Genomic DNA, 26361 nt, shown 5'->3' with positions numbered 1-26361 from the left:
CTTTGCTATAAAGCAGAAATTAACACAACATTGTAAATCAGCTATACTTCAATAAAAAAATAAATTAAAATGTAGCATTAAGAGAATAAAGGCACGAGTCATCCGTGAGAGCCTCAAAATGCCATTGAAAGTTTGCATATGTGGTCTAATTGGTGCCCGTTGGCTGGGACTTTCTGCTGAAGGCTGGCAATTTTTACCCGGTCAGGACATACTCAGATATGGAATCCGAAGAAGAAAAGTCAAGTCTACAACAGATGAGGTGCAGGCCACGCCATTCAATACGTAACAGCATACAGGAAAACAACAAAAGCAATAATAACGAGGGAGATGCTCTTACCGGCAGGAAAAACAAATTTTGCGCACGCAGAATTGCTACCTGATTATATAAGGCAGAAAGACTTGTGTTTGACGCATTGGCGGTTGGAAGAATTGTCTCCTCTGACTCACTCAGGAAAAACTGCAAAGAAAGTGTTTTTACAATGAATTAGTGCAAAGGAGAGTAAAGAGTTAGCAGGTGGGTGCTAAGTTTATTAATGACATGCTTTGTCGCCTCCGTGAGCAGGATTGTGTGGGCAACTCAGCATCTTTACTTCCAGTGCTAATCCCTTCATCTTCTCTTTGAGGCTTTCAGAATTTCTACTGAATAAGTAAATAACTCTTGTTGTGCTCTGCACTTCATAGTGAATTCCAGAACTCCCGAGTTGATGTTAAAGACAACAAAAGCACCTTGTTAAATATAAATTTTAAAATGAACCAAGGACAGGGCAGAGGGTTTGGTTAGAATTACAACCTGACATCACAACCCTCACACTTTCAATTCTGCAGCAGGAGATCGGAGTCTTCACAATGTGTTTTTGCAGGATCTTCACCATCATGGCTCAAACGTTAAATGAGTCAATGCAGTTATATGAGTTTTTTTTTTATATTAAGAAAATAAATTAATTTTATGGGAAAAATGCAGTAACTGGCATCAACATTTGTCTCTATTACTTGTGAGTGCTTGGCATCTCAGGATCACGAGGGATTGAATTTGGAAAGGAAGGATGCTCTTAGGACTATTGGAAAGGGGGTCCTGATTTAAAAAGAAAAGAAGTAATTCTGAGAAAATAAAAATGATTAGCTCTTATGTAATGGTCACCAATACCAGCACCCAGAAGGAAAGTGTCAGCCAGTTCCAAGGTAGGAAAAATTCAATCTCTTTCTGTTTCTCTCTCCCTCTCTCTCTCTCTCACTCTCCTTCTCTGTCTCTGTCTCTTTCCTAGACGAGCTGCAGCACAAACTGTTTAGGTAACCAAGGATCAGTTACTTTCCATACCATGGCTGAGGGTCAGAGAAGTGTTCAGTGAAGATAAACTAGAGAATCACTCAGGCCAGGTTCCCTTATGAAAGAGATTCATCTCATCCATGAAACTAGGCTAGGTCTTTGGCACAGGGCTAACCATCCACATTCCAGGTCTAAAAAGTAAAATTTCTCTGTAGAGTTTCAATGGTTGCTTTTGTTTCCTTCCTTTCTTTTGTTTGTTTCCTTTGATGGCAGAGTCCTTGTCAAATACCTACAGTAATTTACTTAGGTAAATAAGAAGGCATTTAAATAAATATATAGATATATTTAAATATATTAAATACTATATTCTTGAGAACATTTCCTCTGAGATTCCAAGAATGATACTAGGTACAGTGTTTTTGCCCATTATATCATTTGATAAAATGCTGCAAAAAGCTGATTTAAAAGTCAAATAAATGTAGTAGATTTCTTTATTTACTACTAAAGAATTTATCAAAAATGTCACAACCCCTGGCTGAAATATAAATGTGCTAATTATTTGGAAAAAAATATATCAGGAAAAGAAATGAAGTAATTGCTTGGCAAACATAAGGTTCCAAAATGTTAAAAATTTAGATGTGACAGACCCAACATACAATTGATTTAAATATTAAAGAATCAAGATACGACAAATAGAAGGAGACTGTTTAGCTTGATAGGTTACTAGTCTCAGGCACCTGAGATCTTAAAATAATTTTAAAAAACCTTCTTGATTATATCAGCATATAAAGAAGAAACTCAATTCTTGCTGTATAATGAGTAGAAATATATCCTGTGAAAGTTTTGTCTTGCAAGGACGCGCTGCAATAATAAGATGGTTTGAACTTGAAAAACAGTGGAGAACTTTAATCAATACATCAGGAATGCTTCATTAACCCCCTTCTGCTACTTTTTTCTAGTGTTTAATTAACTACCCCTAAAATCAAGAACCTCTTTATTCTGTCTATGTGGCATCACACTGCAGTTTGGAATCAATTTTCCTCTTCTGTCCCCTTAGTCACTTTAAAATAACAAACTCCTAATTACAGCCAGTCCAGGCTCGAGGGTTATCAATCCATGTCCCTCTCCCTTCCGGATTAAAGTACCACAATCTTCTGCACAGAATGAATTTCTAGTATCATAATTATTTGGGGGAACGCCTCTTGATCTATTTTAATATTCTACAACCTTTGTCATAATTGGGAAAATGATACCCTCATCCTGGACAAGATATCTTAACTAAGTTCCTATTTTTAGCCCTACTTCCAAATTTTACATTTCCCAGGCAATGTGAAACATCTCAGAATTATGTTTTTCAAATAATATTAAACTGTGAACATGTGATTTAATACCATGTTAACAGCCTGATAACATCATTGCTTGTCATTTGGTTGGAAATAGAAGTAATTAACTCATTAGAATTAGATTACCAATTAACTACTAGTTAACCACGGCTAACTCCTTGTCTATGTGGCTCACGAAGCTGGGCTATTTATAATATTCTCTGGGAAGTTTCTCGGAAAAGTTGCAAAATGGTGTGAGGCATCACATGATGACATTGTCAAAATGTCAGAAAAAAAAAGGCAGAGGAGTTGAGCTTCTTGAACATGGTTCTAAACAGTCAGCTGGAAACTAAAATGGAACAAAACACACAGGCCTTTTGCAATTTGCTACCCGAAACCCTATATTTGAAAAGAAAGTCTGGATAACTAGTTGTTTCTTTCCACTTTGTATTGGGGTGTTTGGTGAACACCAGGTATTTTAAATGTCCTGGTAAAATCTCACAATTCATTTTAAATAAACCTAACCTGGACATTTCGTCATTTATATTAGTGTGTAACGAGAGTTAAAGGAACACCATCCCTGTTGACCCCAGCTCTTGTAAGGGCTGTGAAAATTCAGCCTCGGGATAAACATTAGGGACTAAAAATCCATGCGGAGGCTCAGTGTGGAAGGGTCCACCCACACGGTCAGGGGCAGAGGGAGCTCGCGGGTGGCCTCAGCCCTCACATCATCCCTAAGGCTTCTCTCCTCTCTGAGGTAAAGAGAGTGATGGTGGTGATGATAGAAAAGTAGTTAATAAGGGCTGTTTGCCACTGGCTGGAAAGATCCAGGGCAAACTGAGAGGTTCCCCCGCTGTGGAGGAACTGGGCATCAAAGCGAAAACGAGAACCTTAAAAACATTATTGGAAGTGAAATAAACCAGGCACAAAAAAGACAACTATCATGTAATCTCACATATACGAGGTGTTCTAGAATAGGTAAGTTTATCGTAACAGAAAGCAGAGTAGAGGTTACCAGAGGCCAGGGAAGTGGGGAGTTATTGTTCATGGGTACAGAGTCTGAGATGGTGAACAAGTTCTGGAAATAGACAGTGGTGATGGTTTGCATAATACTGCAAAGGTACTGAATGCCCCTGAATTGTATACTTAAAAATGGTTAAAACGATAAACTTTATGTTATATATATTTTCCCCAAAGGAAAAATAACAAACATTGAAAACAGAAAAAGAAAAAAAAAAAAAAAAGGGAAGAAAGCATTTTTGCCTTGTCCCTAAAAGAACGCTTCAAAATCACAGCAGCTACAGGAGAGGATCTGAATGTGCTGTGACTTTAAAAAGATGAAGTTTCCTGACAGAGAAGTATCCTCCCAGTGACTTAAGCAAAGCTTGCTCCTGAAGGCAGCCCCTCGCCTAACTCCCACACCAGAGAGCTGCTCTTCTCTGAAATGTGAGTCCAGCACCCGGATTAGCCTCATGGGTTAACCACTGCTAAGAAAGAACAAAACTACAACGCGGGGATAGGGCTCAGTTAGTCCAGGAACTGTATTCTTACAAGAAGTATCAAGGTAAGTTTAAAAGCTATACAGGTACTACATTAAATAGAAACCTCTCCTGGATGGAGGTTTGAAGTGGGGCTAGGAAAAAAGACATAGAAACACCGCTAGGAGCATTTGACCGCATGCAGGTAGGTAAGACTGTACCCGCATCCCCAGCAGGAGGAGCCATCTTCCCAGAATGTGAGTGAGGGACCTGGAGCCCACTTCCCTTGCTTGGCATCCCAAAGATGCCAATTGTACCAGCCCAGGTCTCAGTGCTGCATCGGCACCCCCTGGTGATGTGTGTGACCCAAGGGACGTCACAGCACCATGCAGTGTGGCTGGGGACACAGGACCTTGTGTCTGCCTTGTGCAGTCAAAATGCAAGAGGTCGGGGATCCGAATAGCTGGAGAGCGTTTCTCTGTAAATCATCAGACGCGATCAAAGATGGCACCTGATGGACCAGTCCTTCCCCTCCTGTGACGAATAAGAAATGACAAGAAAGCTCAAGGTCGAGGGAAAGTGATTTCCTTTGTCTACCTCATGTTGCATTTCATACTGTTCTGTGATGTTTCTTTGAAATAAATACAAGAAGAACATCTTAATGGGAGGGAACCACTAATTTCACCAGGTATCAAGAAAAATAATGGACAGAAACAAATTAATTTAGCTTGTTCCTTGTCCCACAGCCTCTGATACCAAGGGGCAGCTCAGTGCGTGCAGCCTTATTTCATTCTTTCTCAAAGCTCATCCACCATACTTTTAATGTGTCTCCCATAGACTTCTCGACCTCACTTGGCAACGCACTGCCTTCTTTCTGAGGAAGGAAAATGACACTGGAAGATGTGTTTCCGGTACAGAAGATATATTTCTTCTCTCCAAAGGGATTGCAGTTACTGTAAAAATATCTACTCCTAAATGCTGAGCTCATGCAACATTTATAGACAGTGATTGAACTGCCCATCAATCACTAATTATCCTAGGAGAAATACAACCAGCTTCGAATAAGATTTGTTTCCCATTTCGAGTCTGTCTTTTAAAAACTAGGTGATAAATCCTGGTTTTATAAGGTCAAATTGGATTTCATGAAAAATGTTTTCTTTTTTAAAGGGTTGCCTGCTTACACATTCATTCATTCATTCTCTCATTTAGTAACTACGGAACGGCCCCTCCTTATATAGAGGGTGCTTTCCTAGGACACGTGAAAACATAAATAAGTAAAACATCCCTCGCTCTTAGGTGTGTGGATGTTGCGTTATGTGTGTCACCGCTCAGGACGTGTGCACAGGTAAATGAGCACACAGGTGAGTGCACAGGTAAATGAGCGCACAGGTGAGTGCACAGGTAAATGAGCGCACAGGTGAGTGCACAGGTAAATGAGCGCACAGGTGAGTGAACACACTCTTGAGGGATGAGGAGACTTGATTATAAGGGCACAGGGGGTCAACACTCGTCAGGGCCACGGAACACCCTCGGTGTCTTGTTAGAACCGCTCAGAACTCTAGCTAGTGTTGTCCTTCAAGTGTGTCCTGTTTCTCCCAGCCCCACCCCCTCCTCCTTCACGGCGGAGCTCACTTCTGTCCCAGCTGTCTCCCGCAGCTTGATTTACCAAGCTCTTCTCGGAGCTTGCTGGCACTTTCTCCCGGAGAGCTGGATCTCACAGCAGCAGGACTAACGCGCACATGCCTGTTACAAAGTCCAGCACGAGGAACCCATTTTAGGAAATGCTCATGTTTCTCCAGTCTCTCACCACTGCCCTTCGTGTCTCTGTCCATCTTCCTCTGTGGTGATAGATTCATACGCTCATGCAATAGCCACGACACTGCCTGTGCAGGAAACCTAGGGGTCCTAACGGCTAGTGATATGCTTGCTGAAGGGCTCTTCCAGGAGAGGCCCTCTTGTCTAGTCTTCAGTCCCTCCTGGCACATTCCTCACCCTGAGGCCTCCCCTGCTCTGGTGACAGCTCCGGGGCCACAGTCACAATATCCTCGGGTCGTCACGCAGAGAGCCCTTGGCCCACGGTCTGGGGCCCTCGTGAGCGCGTGCCTCAGGCTGACTGCTGCCAGCCTCCCCTGGAGCCCTTGCGACCTGAAGTCCCTCCTGAGCAGGGTATTCTTGAGGGAATTACCTGTCCAGACAGGGCACCACTTCCCAGCTCTTCCCCAGTCAGTCCTGACAAAGCCCTTGTTGGAAATAAATGATGTCACGGTCTAGGTATGCCTGAGACCTAGAAGAGGAGGCCTCCATCCCTGGAGGGAAGGTCTCATCATCTCTGGAGCAGAAAGACAGCCTCAGGTGCTGTGAAGGTCCAGGAGGAGGGTGAAGAGCTTGGGGAGAAGTCCAGGAGGAGGGCCAGGATGGTGGAGCTGTCATGGTGAACTTGACACAGCAAGACAGCTCCACATAGGAACACAAGCTGGTCCTGGGGAAGCCTGCTGGCTGCGTGGGCTTGACTGCCGAGCCCTCTCGGCCCACAGACACCGCTAGTTTTAACTGCACAGGGGCAAGTGGGAGCAGCCCCTTCCCGAGCTGACCTCTGAGGCTGAGCAGGTAGGTAGAGGAAGGCCAAGTCACGGTGACACCTGTCACTGGTCTGTGCCTGGGAAGACCTACAGTAGGGCCTGACCTCATGTCCTTTCTCAGGGGAGCTCCTAGAGGGAGCTGGGGCATGTAGTTAGGTGAGGCGGGAGAAGCCAGCTCACCTGTCCCCCAGTTAACCACACGGCAGGACACCCGGGAATCCGTACCCAACCTCCTGATGGGCAGGAAGTGGGAGGAAGGAGGGCAAGCTGAGGCTTCTCTGCCACCTTCTTTCCAGGTGCCCTTAAGATGGACTTCGAGGCAAAGTGAAGTGGAGGAAGGGGCCCTCCCACCTCTGCAGCTGGCACCCCCGCCCTTCTGCCTTCCAGCTGGCATCACCCTCACCTGAATCTCCAGGTGTGTCTGGAGAAACTGTACGACCCATAGTACAACACTGAGGACAAATCCCAAGCAAATATTCAAGGCCCTTACCTACTCCTTCAGCCTTGTTTTTTGGCTGCTACTTGGTACAAATTTCTCTCTCTTCTCTGTCCTAGATGCCAAATGCCTTCCCTCCTTCTCATCTTTCATCCACCACCTGGTGAAACTCCTTCTGCCCATCCTTTAGAATCCTGTCCCGCAGGCTGGCTCCCCAGTCCTTGCCCCCTACACGCTTCCATGGTTGGCTCTCAGACGCTTCTATAAGTTTACCCAGCTGTCGGTCTCCTAAACTCCACCGGGAACTCCTGGGAGGCAAACTGTCTTTGTGTTCTGAGGATCTAGTGACGTACCAGGTGCATATTTATGCTCAATAAATATATATATATTTTTTGCTGAATGAATGCTCATTAGTCTCACCTATGAAAACTATGTCTTTATTATGTAACACACGTGCCTCTTCTCCACAACCTGGTTTTGTGTTTCCGGAAGGCAAGGAGTATACTCATGACACTGCAGTTCCAACACCAGTAAAGCACCCAACATATGAAGGAAATTGACGCCTTATGGTTGATGGTGATGATGTCAGAATAATAATAAGGTTGTGTCTCAATGTGCACTGATTACCTAAGTGTCTATTTTTAAGGCTATACCAATAGTACTATTGATACAGTAAGAGCGACCACTGGTTCAATATTTACCAAATACCTCATGCCGTCCTAAATGTTCTCAGAGCGTCGGTTCATACCTTAAAAATCCACCTTGGCAGAGAAGTGTGAGTTCTCACTGAGAACTGAAAGTAAGTTCTCAGTTTTCTCATGAGAAGTGAAGTGGAACCTGTGGAAGTTTGTAATGAAAATTCTCCAAAATCGAACAGCTGGTAAGGTGGGAGCTGCTGTTTGAAATCAGGCCCTTTAAACCCCAGAGCAGGACACCTTGCCCACTGCACTCTCCTTAATTTGCTGGTTCTGTTACCCCCGGCCGATCACCCTGCTGACATTTGGTGGCATTTCTGTAGCCGGAGCCAAGACGAGCTCGGAGGTAGGAAACCCCTGGAAGGAGCCTCCCTCCCTCGCGGTGGTTCCCCCAGTCTGCATCCTTTTCCCTTAGCGAAGCCGCTGCTGCAGTGGTTGAGGGCTGAATTTAACAGGCAGCAATGGGTGTCACTGAAGGAGCTGTGGGAAAGGTTTCCAAATCCCATGAGACAGGCACCACCCGGCGGGGCCCTGACTCACCATGTTGAACACGGCCATGGTTAATATGATGGCTGTGGTGATGACCGTCAGGGAGATCCGAGGCCAGGGGCGGGTGGCGATGATGCCCGACGACTTCAAAAGCCACAGGAGAGAGGCGGACGCTTTTTTGCTGCATTGCTGGGAGGAGAGAGAAGGAAAAAGAAATGCGTTGCTATTTTATGTATTTTCTCCTCAAGGATGTTTAAAACCACAAGATGCATCCATATTCTTCACAGATTGAAGAAGCAGACTATGTTGGCATCATTGTTACAAATTAGGAACAAATTAATTACGTTTGTACGACAAATTAGGACGTGCTTGTATGTCCTTTAAAAGAGACCTGAAATTATGTTTAAAAATTCTTCTGGTAAAGGAAAAATACGCCAGGTAATTAAACCACTCTGGGGGATGTGTTGGGTCTCAGATCACAGCTGTGAGGAGGCAGGTTTCATAAATTCAGGTGATTTACGCAGAAAGTGATCAACACGCAGCTAATCCTAAGAATACAACCGGACCATAAAATAGTTTGGTGCCCGTACCTGTGAAGGCAACACCCAGCGTTCTCAGCTGAGGCTTGTGGTGACGGCTTGACCTCATCCTGTCCTGCGAGGGCTTCCTCCACGTGGAGAAGCTCTACTTTTTCTTATAAAAAATTTTTATTTTTGATTGTGTTAAAAAATGTAAAATGGACCCTCTAAACTATTTTTAAGTGCACAGTTCAGTAGTGTTACTGCATCCACATTGCTGTGTTACAGATCTCTAGAGCTGTTATCTTGCACAACTGAGACTCCACACCCACGAAACAACTCCCCTTTCCCCTGGCAACCGCTATGCTACTTTCTGTCTCTAAGCCTCTGACCAGTCTAAGTACTCATGTAAGTGGAATCATGCAGTATTTGTCTTTCTGTGCCTGGCTTACTTCAGCTGGCATAATGTCCTCTGGGTTCATCCACGCTGTAGCCTGTGACAGGACTTCTTTCTTTTCATAAGGCTGAATAACAATCTATGTATAGGCCGCATTTTGTTTATCCATTCATCTCTTGTTGGACACTGGCGTTGGCTACAGTGAATAATGCTGCACTGAGCAGCATTATCGTTTCTAAGAAGCTCTTTTCGTGTGGAAGGAACTGAGGTCTTTATAGGATGACAGCCAGCTTTCCCTCACCATCTTCTGTGGGCCAGACTCTGCTCTGTGGGAACTCAGTGATGGGCTAACCTCACCGAGGCCTCGAGGCCACCTTCCTGGGGAAGCATTGTGATGTTCACCTTCGTCCCGATGGTGAGAGAGCGGAGTAGGGAGAATCCTAACCTGTGGGTAACGCAAACCTGGCCAGTGTCAGGTATTCCGGTACCCACCCGAGTGGGCATTTACATATGTTATCAGATCTGACAGGCATTCTTAAGAGTTCTCTAGGGATCTAAATTTTAACCTTCACGCAAAAGGGACTGTGGATCTGAGGTCACGTGTCCTGGAACCATTAAAAAAAGGTATAATTTCAAAAAAATTCGGAAGGAGGAATAAATATACACTTATACACTTTTGACTTGCACTAGTAAGTTAATATAATGATAAAACTGTTGCGACATCAATAAAATTCAAATAGAGAATATTCCTTAATAGCACTAATAAACAGCGCTTTTATTTCTCAACCTCTTTCACATTTTCTTTCTGCTTTATTCTTTAAAGTATTGTTGATGTAAGCACTGCAACTTGTTAACTGTTGATACAACAATTAAATGAGACTCTGTGATACTGGATGAGAGGTAGTGAGAAAGGTAACCGGCCCTGTGGCTCGGCATCAAGTCCCTATAGCTGTTAAACTTTCAGCAAGTTAATTACCCTCTCTGGCCTCAGTTTCTTCATCTCTAAAATGAGAATAATAGTGCCTGCCTCGAGGTTTAAATGAGCTACGTAAGGTGCCCAGAACAGGACATATGTGTTAACGCTTCTTATATTTGTGAAGAAAACATAATATTTCTCAGAAACATTTTAGTGACTAAAAATTTATTTGCTCTACATCTAGATGAACAAAAAACATGTTTCCCCTTCCATTCCACTATAGTTTTTTTTTTCCCCCTTCAGTTCCTGATACAAAGAGATGCAGAACATTTGTCTACAGCATACATCCCCCACTGATGTAGAATCCCAGGACAGCGTTTAGGGCTCACTCCTTGGGCAGATTCTCCTGGGTCTTTCTCTGGTTTCTCCTACAGCCTGTCTGGGAGAATGGGACAGTGCTGCCCTGGATTCCAGGGGCACCAGGAGCTGAATCACTGGCTGGCAACCGGGCTCTGCAGAGCATTTTCTCACCAGCAACTCAGGGGGAGCCAGATTTATGCCTTAAGCTTCTTCCCCAAAGCAGGCTGTGGACGGGGGTTGGTGGTGGCGTTAAGTCTGTTTTCCAATGAGATGCCCTTTAATGCTGTGAACATGCAGTATCTTTCAGGGTCACACGGCTGGAGGACACCCACCTGAAAGTGTACCACTATCGTTCAATGCATGCTACTTGGAATAATATTAATACCGCAGACCACAGTCAGATCTGCATTCTGGAGGAGAAGCTATAATAGAGTAGAGAGCAGAGATTCAAATAGAATATCATTGTCATCCAGCTCATATTCCAGTAGGAGATGATGACATCTGGCTGGATTCTGGCAAATTAAGGCAATATTTATGTATTTGCATCCTAAGTGACTAGGATTAGTGTTTTTATTTAAAAGAAAATTATAAAAATGGATGCTTTTGTGTCTGTACACAGAAATTGTCAATAGATATGATAAACATTTTAAGAGAAGAAAACACAAAACTGCTATTTTAGGAGAATATTTAAATCTAAATATTACATTACAGATTCCATGTCACAGTCAATTAGGTAAAATATTATCTGGTTATTACACAGACATGCTATTGAAATTATGAAATTAAAAAAATTACTGTTTGAATTTTTAGAATAATGCATGGTGATAATATTGCCAAATATGCCATCTAATAGGAATATGTTATATTCTGCTTACAGATTAGTCATTTGCTGAAGCAGACGTGGGCAGACACATGTGAGTTTTTTCTGCTCCTGTGACACGCTGGGCACAATTACAAACTGGTGACCCTAGAAGCTACTGCCTCTGTGTGCCTACTGTATATGTGGCAGAATGTCCTGGAAATCTGTCATGTCCCTACTCAGCCCTGCCAAGAGTCCTCTTCTTGGAACTGCTCACTAAAGACGCGTGGGGTTGGCATGCGTTGGGCTCAGGATACCGGATTCAGGATGCGGTAGGTTCAATTCCTTCTCCGTTTAGTCTTCCTATGTGACTCCAAGTCCCCCCGTGAAATTGTTTTTAAACCTATCAAGCCAAATACTCATTGTTCTCCAGCTCATGGAGACAGGCAGCCTCCCCTATCTTTCCATCCTGTCACCAAGTAGAGGCAAAGTAAATACAACTGTTCTGAAATATGAAAACTGGTAACACTGCTGGTGGCAAGGATGAGGAAATAGAAGATGATGATGGAGATGGGGACCCTGAACTATAAAGACAGTGCAGGAAGAAGAGGAGGAAGATACAGACCTTAGGGGGAAGAGAAGAAACCAACGATGGGAGAAAAGGAGAAAAAAGACTAAGAACTTAAGATAGAAGGAATCCGATTAAGGAAAAATGGGAACATTGATTCCATTTGTAGCTCTGAATAAAAATTACAACTTGGATCCTAACATGATAATTTAGTTCAGTTTATTCTGCTTTGGGTTAAGTATTCAAACAGAGTCCCTGATGGAAAAATAAAGTTTATCAAAATTTACACCATCCTAATGAGACATTATAAACGGTAACATCTCAAAGAATATCGTGGTGTTTATTCAGAAGATGCTATGCATATGAAAATGAGAGCATTTCCAATGGGTAGTCATTCTATTTGATCTTTGCTGTAATCACTGGCATCGTTTCAGCCAAATCTGTTTCCTCCCTGCCGTGATCATCAGTGAGGCTCACTGTATCCTATGATTGCCTCTTCTTACTTACAGCGAGCTCACTTCAAGTAAGAAATGCTAGAAATCCTTCTAGAAATGCTCTTGGCTGGTAATGCTACATGCATCCACTGATAAATACGGAATTGGTACTAACTGTAGTGGGAGATGTAAAAGGAGAAAGAATATAAATTTATATGAAAACCCTATGGTGGGGACTTCCCTGATTGCGCAGTGGTTAATAATCCGCCTGCTAACGCAGGGGACATGGGTTCCATCCCTGGTCTGGGAAGATCCCACATGCTGTGGAGCACCTAAGCCTGTGAGTCACAACTACTGAGTCTGTGCTCTAGAGTCCGCGAGCCGCAACTACTGAGCCCACATGCCACAACTACTGAAGCCTGAGCGCCTAGAGCCCGTGCTCCACAACAAAGAGAAGCCACTGCAATGAGAAGCCCACGCACTGCAACGAAGACTCAATGCAGCCAGAAAAAACAAACAAACAAACTATGGTGGAGTTAGTGCTTGGGGCAGTGAGCAGTGTGAGTTGCTAGAAAGGGTGTGGATGAATGCTAACATTCTTCATCCAGAAGATGCAGAGATTCTCCATGTAAAAATAAAATGCTCTTCATCTATGTTTTGGATTTAAAAAAAAGAAAAAACTACCTCCACCAAAAATATTTTCCATTTCTTCCTTCCTCTCTTCCTTTTCTTCTTTTTGAAACTTTTGCATTGGAAACGACTGGTAGTCTCTCTTTCTAAAATTCCTCCTAATTTAATGTTATCATTATTAAAGCAGATTGTGTTTGCTGTCTCATTAGTGTTCCTTTTTAAAATAAAACGATGTACCTGAAAAGAAGTAGATCCCTATATAGGTGAAGTTTAATACAATGAGAGACATTTCAGAAAGTTATCAATATATCACAGTGGCTGAGTAACAAATTTTTATTATTAGAACTCATCCTAAAATCTTGCCTGAAAGCTATGGTGAAGTTTATCATATAAACATGCACTTTTGTGTAGTTGTCTAAAGGAACACTTTGCCTTTCCTACTTTGGCATTTTAATTGGGCAGGGACTATCTTTTTGAATGGCAGCAACAAGTTGCAGCAATAATTACTTAAAACATTTAATGTCACAGAGACTGATGTGTCTGCTTTAATTATTTAATTGTACTTGGATTTCCCACAGACTTTTATTTCAACCAATCATACTTTACAAAATCAACCTGTTTCTTTTGTATGCCTTGGCTGAGCCATATTCCTCTGTCATTCATCCACTGTGTGGTCCTCATAGCACCGTCCACATTGTGTTATCTTTGCCGACATGCTTGTCTCTGGCCATGTGGAGACCTGGTGGAGGACACTGGCCTCTTCACACCCATTTTTGTTTTCTTTTTTTTTTTTGGCCACGCTGTGCAGCTTGCGGGATCTTAGTTTCCTGACCAGGGATCAAACCTGGGCCCACGGCAGTGAAAGTGCTGAGTCCTTACCACTGGACCTCCAGGGAACTCCCATAACCCATCTTTGTATTCCCAGAGGCAGCATGGTGTTTGGCAAACAGTCAGAACGTAATAGATGCTCACTCAATAAGCTCCCCGTCTTAACGATGGACCCAAAGAGAAATTCCCATGGGCTGGGAACAAAGAAGGAGATCACTGCTAGGGGGACTGAGGCTGTGGGATTGGCCTAGGAGTGTCCTGAAACTGGACATTACCTAGGGCTGGGCTTTTAATGCCCACAGGGAAAAGATGTTGCCTTGGGTCTGCAAAAGGTGGGCAGCTGGGACCAAGACCCCTGAATAAAACCAGAAGCCTCAGAAGGCTATTCTCTCCATGTGGAGAAGTCTAGAAGAACTCCATACACTAGATCAAGGAAGTACCAATAAACTTCCAATGATAATTCAAACTCTAAATATGGGTGTTGGTTTTGAAGTCACATTATCTGCTTCATAATGAGAATCCCAAAGTGAGTGGTTATCAATCAGACCAAAAACCAGAGAAAGTCCTTGGGGCTCCAGCTGCAGCAAGAACAACACTGCTTATGAAAACTACTTCACATCGCAGGGCGCGGGGCACGTCCCAGTTGGGAAGGGGGCAACCCCTACTGAATGATCTCACAATAAACAAAAATTATGAACTACGTAAGAAGACCTTACAAGGAAGAATAAACAGAAATAACAGATAGTAGAATTAGTATCACAAGGTCTGCAATTATTATATCAATCTGAACTAGTCTGTAAAATAAGATTAAATTGATAAAAGATGGATTAGAGTTCATAATGAATAATCAGTTAAGAGAAAGCAACAGGCATATCTTAAAAATGAGCTCCATAGACTCTCTAGAGACAAACAGGTAGATATTGAGATTAAACACTCAATAGTTATGCTGAAGAGGGTAAGATAGCTCTAAGGAAACAACCTGTAAAACAGCACAGAAATATAAAGGGATAAAAAGTATGATGTTGAGGCACAGAAGGTACAATAAAAAGATTCAACATACTTGGAATGAAAGTTTGAGAAAAATAGAACAGAAAGACAGGGAAAGAGGCAAAACACAAGGAAATATGGGATGACAACTTTGTGGACCTGGAGCACGAAATGAACTCTGTGGCTGAGACAATGCACTGAGTTGCAACCAGGAAAAATGAAAGTAAACCTACTCCTTAACACAAGGAGTCAGTTGACCAAGACAGACAAAGAACAAATCCTACAAAAACAATCAGAGAAAAGACATCTACCAAGGAAGAACAATTAGAGTAGATTTCTCCTCAGTACATTAAAATCCAGGAAAATATGGACTCATGTCTTCAAAATGTTAGAAAAATTATTGACTAAATTATTAGTCAGTGAGGAAAAAAGGCTATTTTTTAATATAAAAGCTGATTGGGTATATTATGCACAGGCTCTCATGGAAGGGATTACAAAAGGAATAATCCTATGGAAATATGGACACTGCATCTGGAGGAAGGAATGGCACTCAGAAGAATGGTGAACAAAGAGATTGTTAAACAAGAATAGTGGTAACAATGAACAATAAAAATAGTTTAAGTTTTAAAAATCTAAACAGCACTAGCATGGATGATGGAAAAGGATGATAAGATTTAGAGATTTAGAGCATGGTCCTTGTATTCTTCACCAAGAAGATGGAGATAATAATGGACCATGTTAATCATGTGCATGTTACATATTTTACCTTAATTGCTAAAAGAAAAAGACTTGGATAAAGCAACTGCCAAGTCACTAGAGGGAATAAAGGAGAATAAACTCCATTCGTCCAAGAGAAGGCAGGAGAGGAGGAAAAATAAGCAGAAGCAAAGAACATACATGATGGATAAAAAAAGCAAAATAAGACTAGCAGTAATTATAATAACATAAATGTATTACACTTGTCAGGTAAAAGAAAGAGACTCTTGGATCAGAGAACGTAACATACACTTAGATGTTGTTTACAAGAGACACACCTATATAGCAAGGAAAAGCTGAATAAGAAGATGGGAAAAGGGACACTGGGAAAATACTAACCATGAGAAAGCTGATTATGTTGAAATTAGAGAAAATAGATTTCAAGGGAAAAACACTCCTGTGGGTAGAAAGCTTTTTAATCAGCTGGTGTGTGACCTACTTTCCTTCCCCAGGACAATCTCTATGTTTGTGCTTTCATCTCTGCCTGGAACAACGTTGGTGGGCTGATATCATATTATCTCTGCTATACAAAGCACAAGAAAACCACACTGAGAGAAAAAAATTCTCCTGACATTTTCTAACATTTTCATTTGCTAAATCTGGCATACTCCTTCTAAAATACATTTCATCAAGGAGGGTTTTTTTTTTTTTTTGGTGTGTGTGTTATTTATAGTTATATCTCTTGTATTTCTTCCAGAGATGTAAGTCTACTTCAGGTAGTTTAGAAAGTTAAATTTGGCAGTAAGTACACACTTATTGTTATTATTACTACGATGATGACAGCAATTATTATTTTTTATTGCCGAGTGTCATGAAAATACAATCTCTTATTCTACATCTTAGTTTCTACTTAGATAAAATGGATTCTTTGGATTATCAAATAAAATAATATACATTGAATGCACTTTAAAGGGCTCTCACATATGTAAAAACAGTTTTGCAAAGTATTATTATTAAGGATGCTTTCCTACTAGAATATTTTGGAGTTTAAATCCACTTATAAATTAACATTTTTCCTCCATTTTACTGAATGACTCTTAAGATGGAGTTATACCTTGCCCAGAATCCAGTTTTATGTAAACTGGGTCAACAGCTGCATATATTGGAAAACTAGACTATGAATTAGGTTCTATGTGAGGTTATCGTGACTGACTTACGTGATTCTGACCAACTGATTCTTAGCAGTCACCGGAGACAACCTCAGTGCCATGATGGCCCAAGACCATGAATGTGGTCATCCCTGCCTAGTTCTGAGCACCTGTCTGCCAGTGACTCTCCACACACAGCCTAGCACCCTCTGGAACCTGCCTCCAAATAATCATAAGGGTTCTAAGCCTTGTTTCCAATGGCTCCAAAACCTACTTGCTATACACTACAGGGCAAATTATGTAGCCTCTGTGAGCTTCTGTTTGTTTCATTAATTGAGAATAAGCGTTCCCTCCAAGGACCCTTGTGTGGTTAAATGAGCCAGCCTATATAACATGCTTAGCAGAGTAATTTTAATATAATATAGCATTTATTATTTCTAAACTGCAATGAGGTTAGATACAGAACTATTCACGGGATCTTGCCCGTCATAAGCAGTTTACGTTGGTTCTGAAGGTTCTCATCCAAGGACAGGAAACCTTTGCAGATCTTATAGTGTCCTGATCCTGATCCAAAGCCTCCGTCTCCAACCTCAAGAGATCTGCTTACAACTCCTGCATTATTTGTCATGGAGGGAAACTTTTAAATATGTAGAAATGGGAACTCATTGAAGTGAATGGCATCTCAAGTCCTGGGTCCCTCATCCACAAAATGTGGGGCTGACCAAGGTTATCTCTTGGGTCCCTTTCAGCTCTCAAGTTTACGATTGTGAAATGCTAACCAGTGTCTGTTGTAGAAAGCTAAGCACCTCCTAAGGGGACCGATGCACAGGCGGTGAAGGAGGTCTGACAAGTGAGAACACGGGATGATGGTCCAGGATGCAGGCAAGCCAGGAGCTTGCCAGAACCGGGAGCAGGGATGCGGTGACTGTGAGCTGAATTCAGAGCTGCGAGCTTGGGGGAAGTTGAGTCTGGGCGAGGGTGGGTGTGGGATGTTCTCTGAGCAGTGGTGCCAGGATGTTGCCTTTAAGGTAACTGACATTAAATATTTATCTTGTGCTTCAAGTGCCTGAAATACTCAATGAAAAAAAAACAGGGCTGAGGTGAACTCACTGATGATTTTTTTCACCTGAAAGAATACAAATCAGAATAGAAAATAGGAAGCCCAAACAGCAGGCACTAGGGAAGCCAGTGGTGGAAAAGGAGGGCTCTTCAGAATTAGTTTATGAAGGTTAGGAGATTATTTCCAAAGGAGAAGTCAGCCCGAAGCACGTCAGAGTCAAAGATTCATGGTGCGTATGAGAAGGAATTTCAGTGCAGCGAGATGAGGGCCACGGACCACCATTCAGTCCTTCGTACATTCATTTACACACAGAGCTCATCCCCACGCCAGGGCATCTGGAGAAAGAAGGATGAACACGGGCTCTCAGGGCACATAACTCTGCCTGAGGATGAATGGGGGAGGGTTGGTGAGACAAGGGAGGTGCTACATGGAGCCTGATGAGTGGAGAAAGGAAAAAGAACCTCATGGAAATCATAGAAGTCCAGTAGCGCTTACTTAGCATATGCTCATTGCAAACTCATTTATGAGGTTAGCATTCTGCTGGATTCCCTGGGAGATAGAAAGCAAGTGTAGGAAACAACCCTGGCCTTAAGGAACATACTGTATACAAGGAGAAACAGCAGTCACACTCACCAAAAAATAAAAAAAATGGGGGCCAGCGAGATGTTATACAATCGAGTGTCAAATTACATGGTGCGGATCCTGAGTCCCATGGTGCTCAAAGAAGGACCCATCACAAGGGCTGGTGATGCTCCTGAGAAAGTTTCTAGGAAGGCGAGCAGGTGCAGAGCCCACCCCCATGGGCAAGAACTAAGAAGTGGGCAATGGGGGGGAGGGGAGGGGAGGGCCAGCACTGGGGAAGGTGTGGGCTAGGGTGACCGGAGGGAGAGGAGAGGCCGGGCTTCCCCCAGCAATCATGATTATAACAAACAGATTCCCTGGCATTTTTCTCTGAATATGTCACTGAACACATATCTTTTTAATCAACAGGAAAAAAATTGCATTTCCTTATCACTCTTATTTTCTGCCCACTTTGATGTTTCTCTACCTTTTTATCACACCCAGCTGAACAATGAGCTATCGATTGTATCTATTATGTTGCACTTTTTGTGCAACAGAGGATAATAAAGGTAAAGGTCTTGGAGGAAAAATATCTGTCAGGCCTACCTTTTCTCAACCTCCTTCATAGATGTATTTTAATTTCTTTCTTCATACGTTGAATTTAATACCGATATTAGCATTGATACTGCCTTTGGCATTTAAGTTTTCAGAAGGTGAACATCAGTTAATAGAAGATGAGTCTGGGATATTCAGTATTCTTTCATAAACTCAGTATTTAATCCATAAATAAGTGCAAATCACAATAAAACCTCATACTTCTCTATGACCACTGTGGAATATTTGTGATATACATAGGCTTTTTTTCTTCTTCAATTTAAATTTGTTGTTTGTAGAGTGACACTTAAGTATTACATTAAATGTCACATGTAAGAACTGTAAATTTTTTTTTTAAAAAGAGACAGAAGCAAGCATTTACCATTTTGATCTTTGTTCAAAACACTATGAGAACTCATATTAATTTTTAAAAAGTTAATGCTGTTGTTTGCTGCCTTAAAAAGGGTTTGTCTAAAGTGCTCTAAGAATAGGCACTCTAAAATATGCAGTGATGGAAAATAATGGTAGCTGCTGTTTGTTGAAAATCTGTTGGTATCCTGCTAGGTCCTTAACATTTAATATCTCCAATCATCCTGAGAAGCTGTGAGGATGGTTGATTTCCAATTTCCATGTGAGGAAACTGTGGCTTGGAAAAGACTTAACCAGAGTCTCAAAGGTGATATATGTAGTTTTTGACTGAATTTGGAGGGTAGAGTAGAAAGCACACTTAAAGCCTTCTGCATGACTATGTTTGATGTTGAAAGATAAAAAAGAAAAAATCCTTACATAATGTTTTAAAGAGTGAAAAGAACCTCTTATTGGAATGAGAAGAATTCCTCTTTGAATTTTACCAGGATTACATCTGGACCAAGCATCACAGCTGGCCTCTGGGGGCAGACTCATTCACAGATCCTATTGATTCAAGTTTAGAAAGGCCAGATGTCTTCAAGTTTGGTCTTCCTGACCACTTTGGCAAAGTACAGGCTTCCTGTGAGTTGGAGGTTAAGCACTAGTTCATTTGCAGCCTTGAACTTTTCTCTTTGAGACAACACAGAGTTAAGAACTTCCTAGCATCTGCTGTGTGGGTGTCAGAGTCTTGGGAAGCCCTCAGGGAGTGGGAGGAACCAGGAGCCAGGAATGTTGGATCTTGAACCCCCTGAGGATCCACTGGCAGGTCCAGGAGGGACCAAAAGCCACGAAAGGCTCAACAGTGAGGTCAGATTATACCAAGGCTGAGAGGGGAGACATTATATAAGAGCAAAGCATTCCCACCAAGGCAGCAAAGTTGCTCGGGAGATTCTTTCTCCCTCCTCTGGCTCTCTGTTTCTTTCCTATAGCAACTTAGACAGTGGAAAGAAATGTCAGTTTGAAACCCTAAATATACACTATAGTCCCGCCACCCCCAAGACTGGATTCCTTGGAATAGAAAAAGAGAAGGATGGCTACTTAGACACAGTGATAGAATCTGCTTTAATTAGAACAGGGTTTGGATTTCCAGTGGAATCACGAATGACCGTTCCTCTTCTGAAAACCTGAGAAACGGGCTGCAGAAGTCTTTTGGGAGCCAGGAAGAGAAAGAGTGGAGTCTGTGTGCTTTTCCACCCAAGGAAAATCTGAACATAGAAAGTCAGGATCCCTTGTATGTTAAGAATTCCTTGTATCTTAGAACTTGACAAGGGTTCCCGTGGTCAACAGTTACTCAGTCTTCTCTACCACCTACAAGGTCTTCAGGGGATTTTTAAGAGACTCAAGATGCCATGTGTGCGTTCGAGGAAATCAGAAACAACAGTTTCACTTTTGGAAGAGTTTTCAATCCAACTGGAAACATCCAAACTATGATATAGCAAACAAAACCCACAAAAGTTTGCAAAGGTACAAGGCAGAGGAGGCAGTGTCTACTGTCCAGAGGCAGGGACATGCTTTGGAATCTTAACCCTTTTTGGCCAAGTGATTTCACATATCCAACTAGAATGCACCCAATGCTTGGAATCTGGTTCATAGTGGCCTCTCCTGTTTCAACTCACCTCAGATGAACAAAATGGAACCTTGACTGTCTTTTGGCACTCCTATCTCATTGTTGGCTTTCTTAGGATGCTCTCATGGAGGTAGGGCCACCCAGCAACACTTGCTTTAGACTCAAGAATGCAGTGAGATTTAATTCTTAAATCCTGAACTAGCATTTAAACCATAAGTGCTGACAATGATTAGTTTTAAATTAAAACACTAATAAGAGATATTTTTACATTTGTTATTTTCATATTTTCCAAAACTTTATACCTTAAAAGTTGACATTAAAGACACATTTGGTTTACATTTTAATTCTCCTGGTCATTAAAAGCCTCCTATTACACTAGTATTTGCTGCTATAAATACTCTGAAAACTTAGAGGAGATAAAAAATGTTGACAGAAACAAATAAACATAAATACAATTTTATAGCATGATATCCAACATTTCAAGTAACCTTCAGATTAGTGTCTTGGCTGTGCACGGGCCGCCTCAGTTAATACTCTGGGCTGTTGACATGAAGCGTCCATATTTCTCTACTTGGATGTACATCTCCTCAAACAGTAAATCAACAAGCTCCCTGTCTTGAGGAAGAAATCAGTTTTCATTCAATGAGCACACTTTTCAAAGAAGTTCCATATTTGAAGTACCTACCAAAAGCTGTCCAGCAAAGCAGACGAAAAGGATAAAGGCAAGCGAGAGAAATGCAGCTCCAAAGGAAATCCCGAGAATGGACGTTCTACCAGGAAACAAAAAGGAACAGGTTAGTGTGGGGATAGCTTCGATTTTTCTGGAAAGCCATCATGAATACTTTTGGATTAATTAGGGTTTCATTAAATGAGGACTTCAATCCTCACTAATTTCTTGAGAAATGAAAATGGAGCTAAAAACAAACCAAAGATACATCCACAGAAAAATATCTATGGTTGTGTCTGATCAACTTGCTATGACCCATTAAAACTGCCCTACAATCATCAGTTCTTCATTAAAGAAAAACCATCTTTTTATGACTTGCCTCTGCAACCAGCGCTCTCATGCCCACACCTGATCACGTCCATCTCGGTGCCCTTTCCCATGCTGTTGATGTCCTGGCAGCTGCTACCTCCAGGGCGGCCTCATCTGGTTTGCTTGGAAACACTGAGTCCTCACCCGCCCCAGGACAATCCAACCAGATACAATTTCCTTCAAGACTGACACAGCTAAATGTTTACTGAGGTTCCCCAAAGATTTCACAGGCCGTGGCCTTTACAATCTTGCATGAGCCACTGAACACACAAGCTTCCTGTGATCATGTGAAAAATGTGCCCACTGAGTTACAGGTTCTGCCACCGACAGGTTACAGGTAGATAAATGTGGTCATAAGAATTGTATGCATTTCTGAGAGGTCCTTTAAATAATTAAAAAATTCAAGGCCTCTTAAAACGTCATGCAATCCAAAGGAAGCAGTGTTTGGGGTATTAAAAAAGATGAGCCATAATGAATAATTGGATGAAATTCAGATGCAGCATCCAAAGAGAGGTCAGTGATACCTGAGACCACAATGGAAGCTCTTGCTAATGAGGTCGGCTAGAGATACCGAAGAGACAGAAGAACTGGCACTGAGAAGAGTACGGGCACCCTGAAAGTCAATCCACTGAAAGGAAGACTCAGATGCAAACCAGCAACAAGCTGAAATGCCCAGTGAGTGCACAGCTGCGAGCCCCTCGGGGAGGGAAAAGAGGCAAGTAATCAGTGAACTGAGTAATCCTCTCATGCCATCAGGATGGGAAGGGTCCACTCAGCTGACACTCAGATACCTACTCTATCTTGAGAGATGATTACACATCAAGCAAGATCTACAAAACCTGGACTTCAAACCACTACGCACTTGAACCTGACCTAATGATATATTTATGGGGTACTGAGTTAGCTCCTAGACACGGTGCACAATGCTTTCAAATACCTGGCCTGATAATGACAGTTGTTCACATCTTATGAGTAACAATAAGTGTCTGCTAGGAAGGTGTATATATACCAAATACACCTGTGTTTTGACTAGTCTCATGGCCAGGCCCATGCTGGGCTGGAATGGTGCAAAGACGAGTACAATGTCATCCCTGTTTCGAGTGGTTCACAGCCTAGGAAAGGGAAGCACCGCATGCCTCCTTACTTCCCTATCCCAAACACCCCTTGTTTTTCAGACATCACTCCTTAGTCCTTGGTCAGAAGCCAAAATCTCAGCATCTCCCCATCACAGACTCTCAGAGCTTCCTATTAGCCAGGCAGTGTGGAGGGAGGGGAGTGTATGGAGGGCTCTCGTTACTCCTGTGACCCAGGAGAGACACAGGAACTCATCTGCTAAACTTCCATTTGCTGTCTTTCTCATGCATCTTTATAAGAGAGCTCTGATGGGTTTTCTTTGACTCTGTGCTCTCTTGGTTCCTTGTTGGTGTCAAGGTGATGCCAGCTGCATAAGGTTGACTTCAGAAACATTATAGCTTTTTCTTAGGTCTGAAACTGTTTATTTTTTATTTTTTGGACACACCTTGCGGCTTGCAGGATCTTAGTTCGAACCTGTGCCCTCTGCAGTGAAAGTGCAGAGTCCTAACCACAGGACCGCCAGGGAATTCAGGTCTGAAACTGCTTAAATACGACTGATCTCTTCTTGAAGGTTTGGTAAGTCTCAGCTATAAAACCATCTGGTGATAGTAATGGGTGATGGTGATGGGGTGATGACATGATAATATGATGACAGAATATTGACTATGTATGTGTCAAGCACTGTTTTAAAGGCTTTATATGTATGTGTAATCCTGGACAGCAGTTATTGTTATTACCTCATTTTACCAAAGAGAAACTGACGCCCAGAGAAGTTGAGAAACTTGCCTAAAGTTACACCCCTACCAAGTGGTACGGTCAGGGTGCACACAGTTGATTAGTTTTCTAATCCACACAGCTGTATTCCTGACCCCCTCTCTGTTTTTAGGAGTAGACATGTCACATTTCTGTCATGTTTACTGGTTCAACTTTCCAGGAAAATTATCCATTTCATTTAGATTTTTGAATATGAAATAATCTCCTTAATATTCTCTTATAATTTTAGAAGTAGCCATATTTGAAGCAATTTCTTCTTGTCCTTAGTGTTATTTTTCTTATTCTCTCTAGATCAAACTTTTGAAGCTTTGCATGTTTGTTGAACTTCTCAAAGAATGAACTTTCGGTTTATAATTAAGGTCTATGCTTTCTGATCATTTTCTATGTTATTGGTTTCTGATTTAACTTAAAAAAATCCCTTCCTCCTTCTTTATTTAAACTTTCATTGTTCTTTTTCTTGACTGTCATTTATTGCCAATATTTTGTATTTTCTAATAAATGCATTTAAGGACATAAATATTCCTATAATTACTGCTTTAGCCAAATCCCACAGTTTTTGATTTATAGCTACTCATTGCCATTATTTTCTAAAAAGCCTATAATTTCAATTTCCATTTCCTTTTAATACAAGAGTAATTCCACAAGGAGATTATTTTTGGTCTGTCCTTGTTATTTCTAATTTCATTAGGTTTGATCAGAGATTGTGGTCTCTTATTTCTACTTTGACAATTTCTTTTTCTTCTGTGATGTGATAAATACGTTCTATTTCTATTATGTCTTATGAATTTCTAAAAATGATATATTTATATTCTCTTTTTGCTGGAAACAAAGCGTGTTCTTTCAATATATCTATTGTCAGAGCCTGAAGAGTTAGTTAGATCCCCAGTGGGCTGACTTATTGTCTCAATTTGGTCTGTCAATTTTAGAATGTATTAATATTTCCAACTAAGATTGTGGGTTTGTAGATACATCTGAACATTTTAATAGTGTCTGTTTATTTCAGAGAGATGTTGGAGTGCATAAAGATTTATGATTCTTAACTTTTCTTGGTGATTGTACTGTAATATGTCTCTTTCTTTCATGCTAAATGCCTTTCATTTGAACTCTATATTGTCAGAAATTTATATTATTGCGGCTTTCCTATTTCTTTAAGCTGTTTCCTGAAATAACTCTTTTCCATCCTTTATTTCCAACATTTCTCTATCTTTTAATTTTAGCTAGATCTTTTAAAGGTGGCACAGAAGTGGCCTTTGGTTTGTAGCCTCAACTTTGAGTGTCTTTCCAAGAATAGGACACTTTCATCCATTCACAATTATGAAATTTGTTAGTATTTGACCAGTTCTTTCTACCTTATTTTCTTAAAATGTTTGGTAAAATTCACATAGAAATCACTTGAGTAAAAAAAAAATTTAATACAGTTAATAGATAAATACCCATTTAAATTTTGATTACATACATGTCCGTTTTGATAAGTTGTATATTCAATGAATTTTCCCATTTTATCTAAATTGTAGATATTTTTGGCCTTGAGTAGTTTATAACATTCCATATTTATCCTGTTAAAATCTGTAGGATCTGTAGTAAATCCCATTTTATTCCTTATATTATTAGTTTGGGTGGTTTGTGATTACTGCTTTTTTTCTTGATCAGTCTTGCTAGTGGTTAGGCATTTACAAAAATTTTTAAAGAACCAACTTTTAGCCAAAAGTTGGTTGTTTTTTCTGTTGGTTGTTTTCTGTTTTACTGATTTCTTCTTTAGTACATATTCCCTTCTATTCACTGGATTTGCTCATCTTTTTCTGGCTTCCTATGTTGGAAATGTAAAAAACTGATTTTAACTTTCTTTTTTTTCAAATATAAGTGTTTTAAAGCTCTCTAAATCCTCTCTAAATCAGTGTTATAGATACATTCCATACATTTTACTTTGATATACCAAACATTTTCTACTTTGTCTTGATTTTTTTACTTGACTCATAGGTTATTCAGAAGTATATAGTTTAACACTGAAATAGTTGGGATTATTTTTAGATATTCTATTGTTTTCAATTTCTAAGTTGGCGTTGGTGTAGTTAGGTATGTCTATAAGTTTTTCATCTTTTCATATTTATTTCAATCTTTTCAAATTTGTTGAGATGATTTTATTTTATATCTTGGTCAATGTTCCATGTACAGTTTAAAATAACATGTATTTTACTGTTGGACTTAGTGTTCTATGAATGCCAATTCATAGGCTGACAATCTTGCTCAGCTTTTCAATATCCTTATATATAGTAAGATATAAAAGGGATACTAAGTATCTAAATCTGATTATTGATTTGTCTAATACTCTCTCTTTTTTTTCAGGTTTTTTTCCTTTCAAGTATTTTATAGCTGTGTTTTAAGTATATGCCATTTAATGATTTTATGTTTTCTGATAAACTGAACTTTTCACCAATTTTCAATGTTGCTCTTTATCTCTGTTAACACTTCTTGCCTTCATGTCTACTTTGTCTGATATCAACATATGTACAGTAACTTTCTTATGCTTACTGTTTATATGATCTCTATTTTCCATCCTTTTAACTCCAACCTAACTTCCTTCTGTATTTAAAGAGCATCTCTTGTAGACAGTATGTGGCTTTGTCATGCTTTTATTTGGAGTGTTTAGTCCTTATACATTTAATAATAAACCTACCATATTACCATCTCTTGTCTATTGTCCTACTGCTTGGTTTGTATGGGGTGGTCCATTATATTTGTCGAT

At 40.9% G+C, this 26361-nt stretch overlaps 1 protein-coding gene across 4 annotated transcripts in view; it reads right to left on the bottom strand.

Annotated features, from left to right (window-relative positions):
• Window positions 1-26361, bottom strand: part of ADCY2 (adenylate cyclase 2) — a 451536-nt gene that overhangs the window by 64404 nt on the left and 360771 nt on the right. For 3 of the 4 annotated variants that reach the window (XM_007191640.3, XM_057541370.1, XM_057541372.1), the window contains exons 15-17: window positions 21420-21504; window positions 8315-8452; window positions 338-457 (exon numbers count right to left, since the gene is read on the bottom strand). In XM_007191640.3, the coding sequence (XP_007191702.1) occupies window positions 338-457; window positions 8315-8452; window positions 21420-21504 (343 nt within the window). The remainder of the gene's footprint in view (window positions 1-337; window positions 458-8314; window positions 8453-21419; window positions 21505-26361) is intronic. The other variant, XM_057541371.1, reaches the window with a different exon arrangement.

This window comes from Balaenoptera acutorostrata, chromosome 2 (genome assembly GCF_949987535.1).
Source record: "Balaenoptera acutorostrata chromosome 2, mBalAcu1.1, whole genome shotgun sequence".
Lineage (NCBI taxonomy): Eukaryota > Metazoa > Chordata > Mammalia > Artiodactyla > Balaenopteridae > Balaenoptera > Balaenoptera acutorostrata.
The sequence above is the reverse complement of the archived record's forward strand: the minus strand, read 5'-3'. Positions and strand labels throughout refer to the sequence as shown.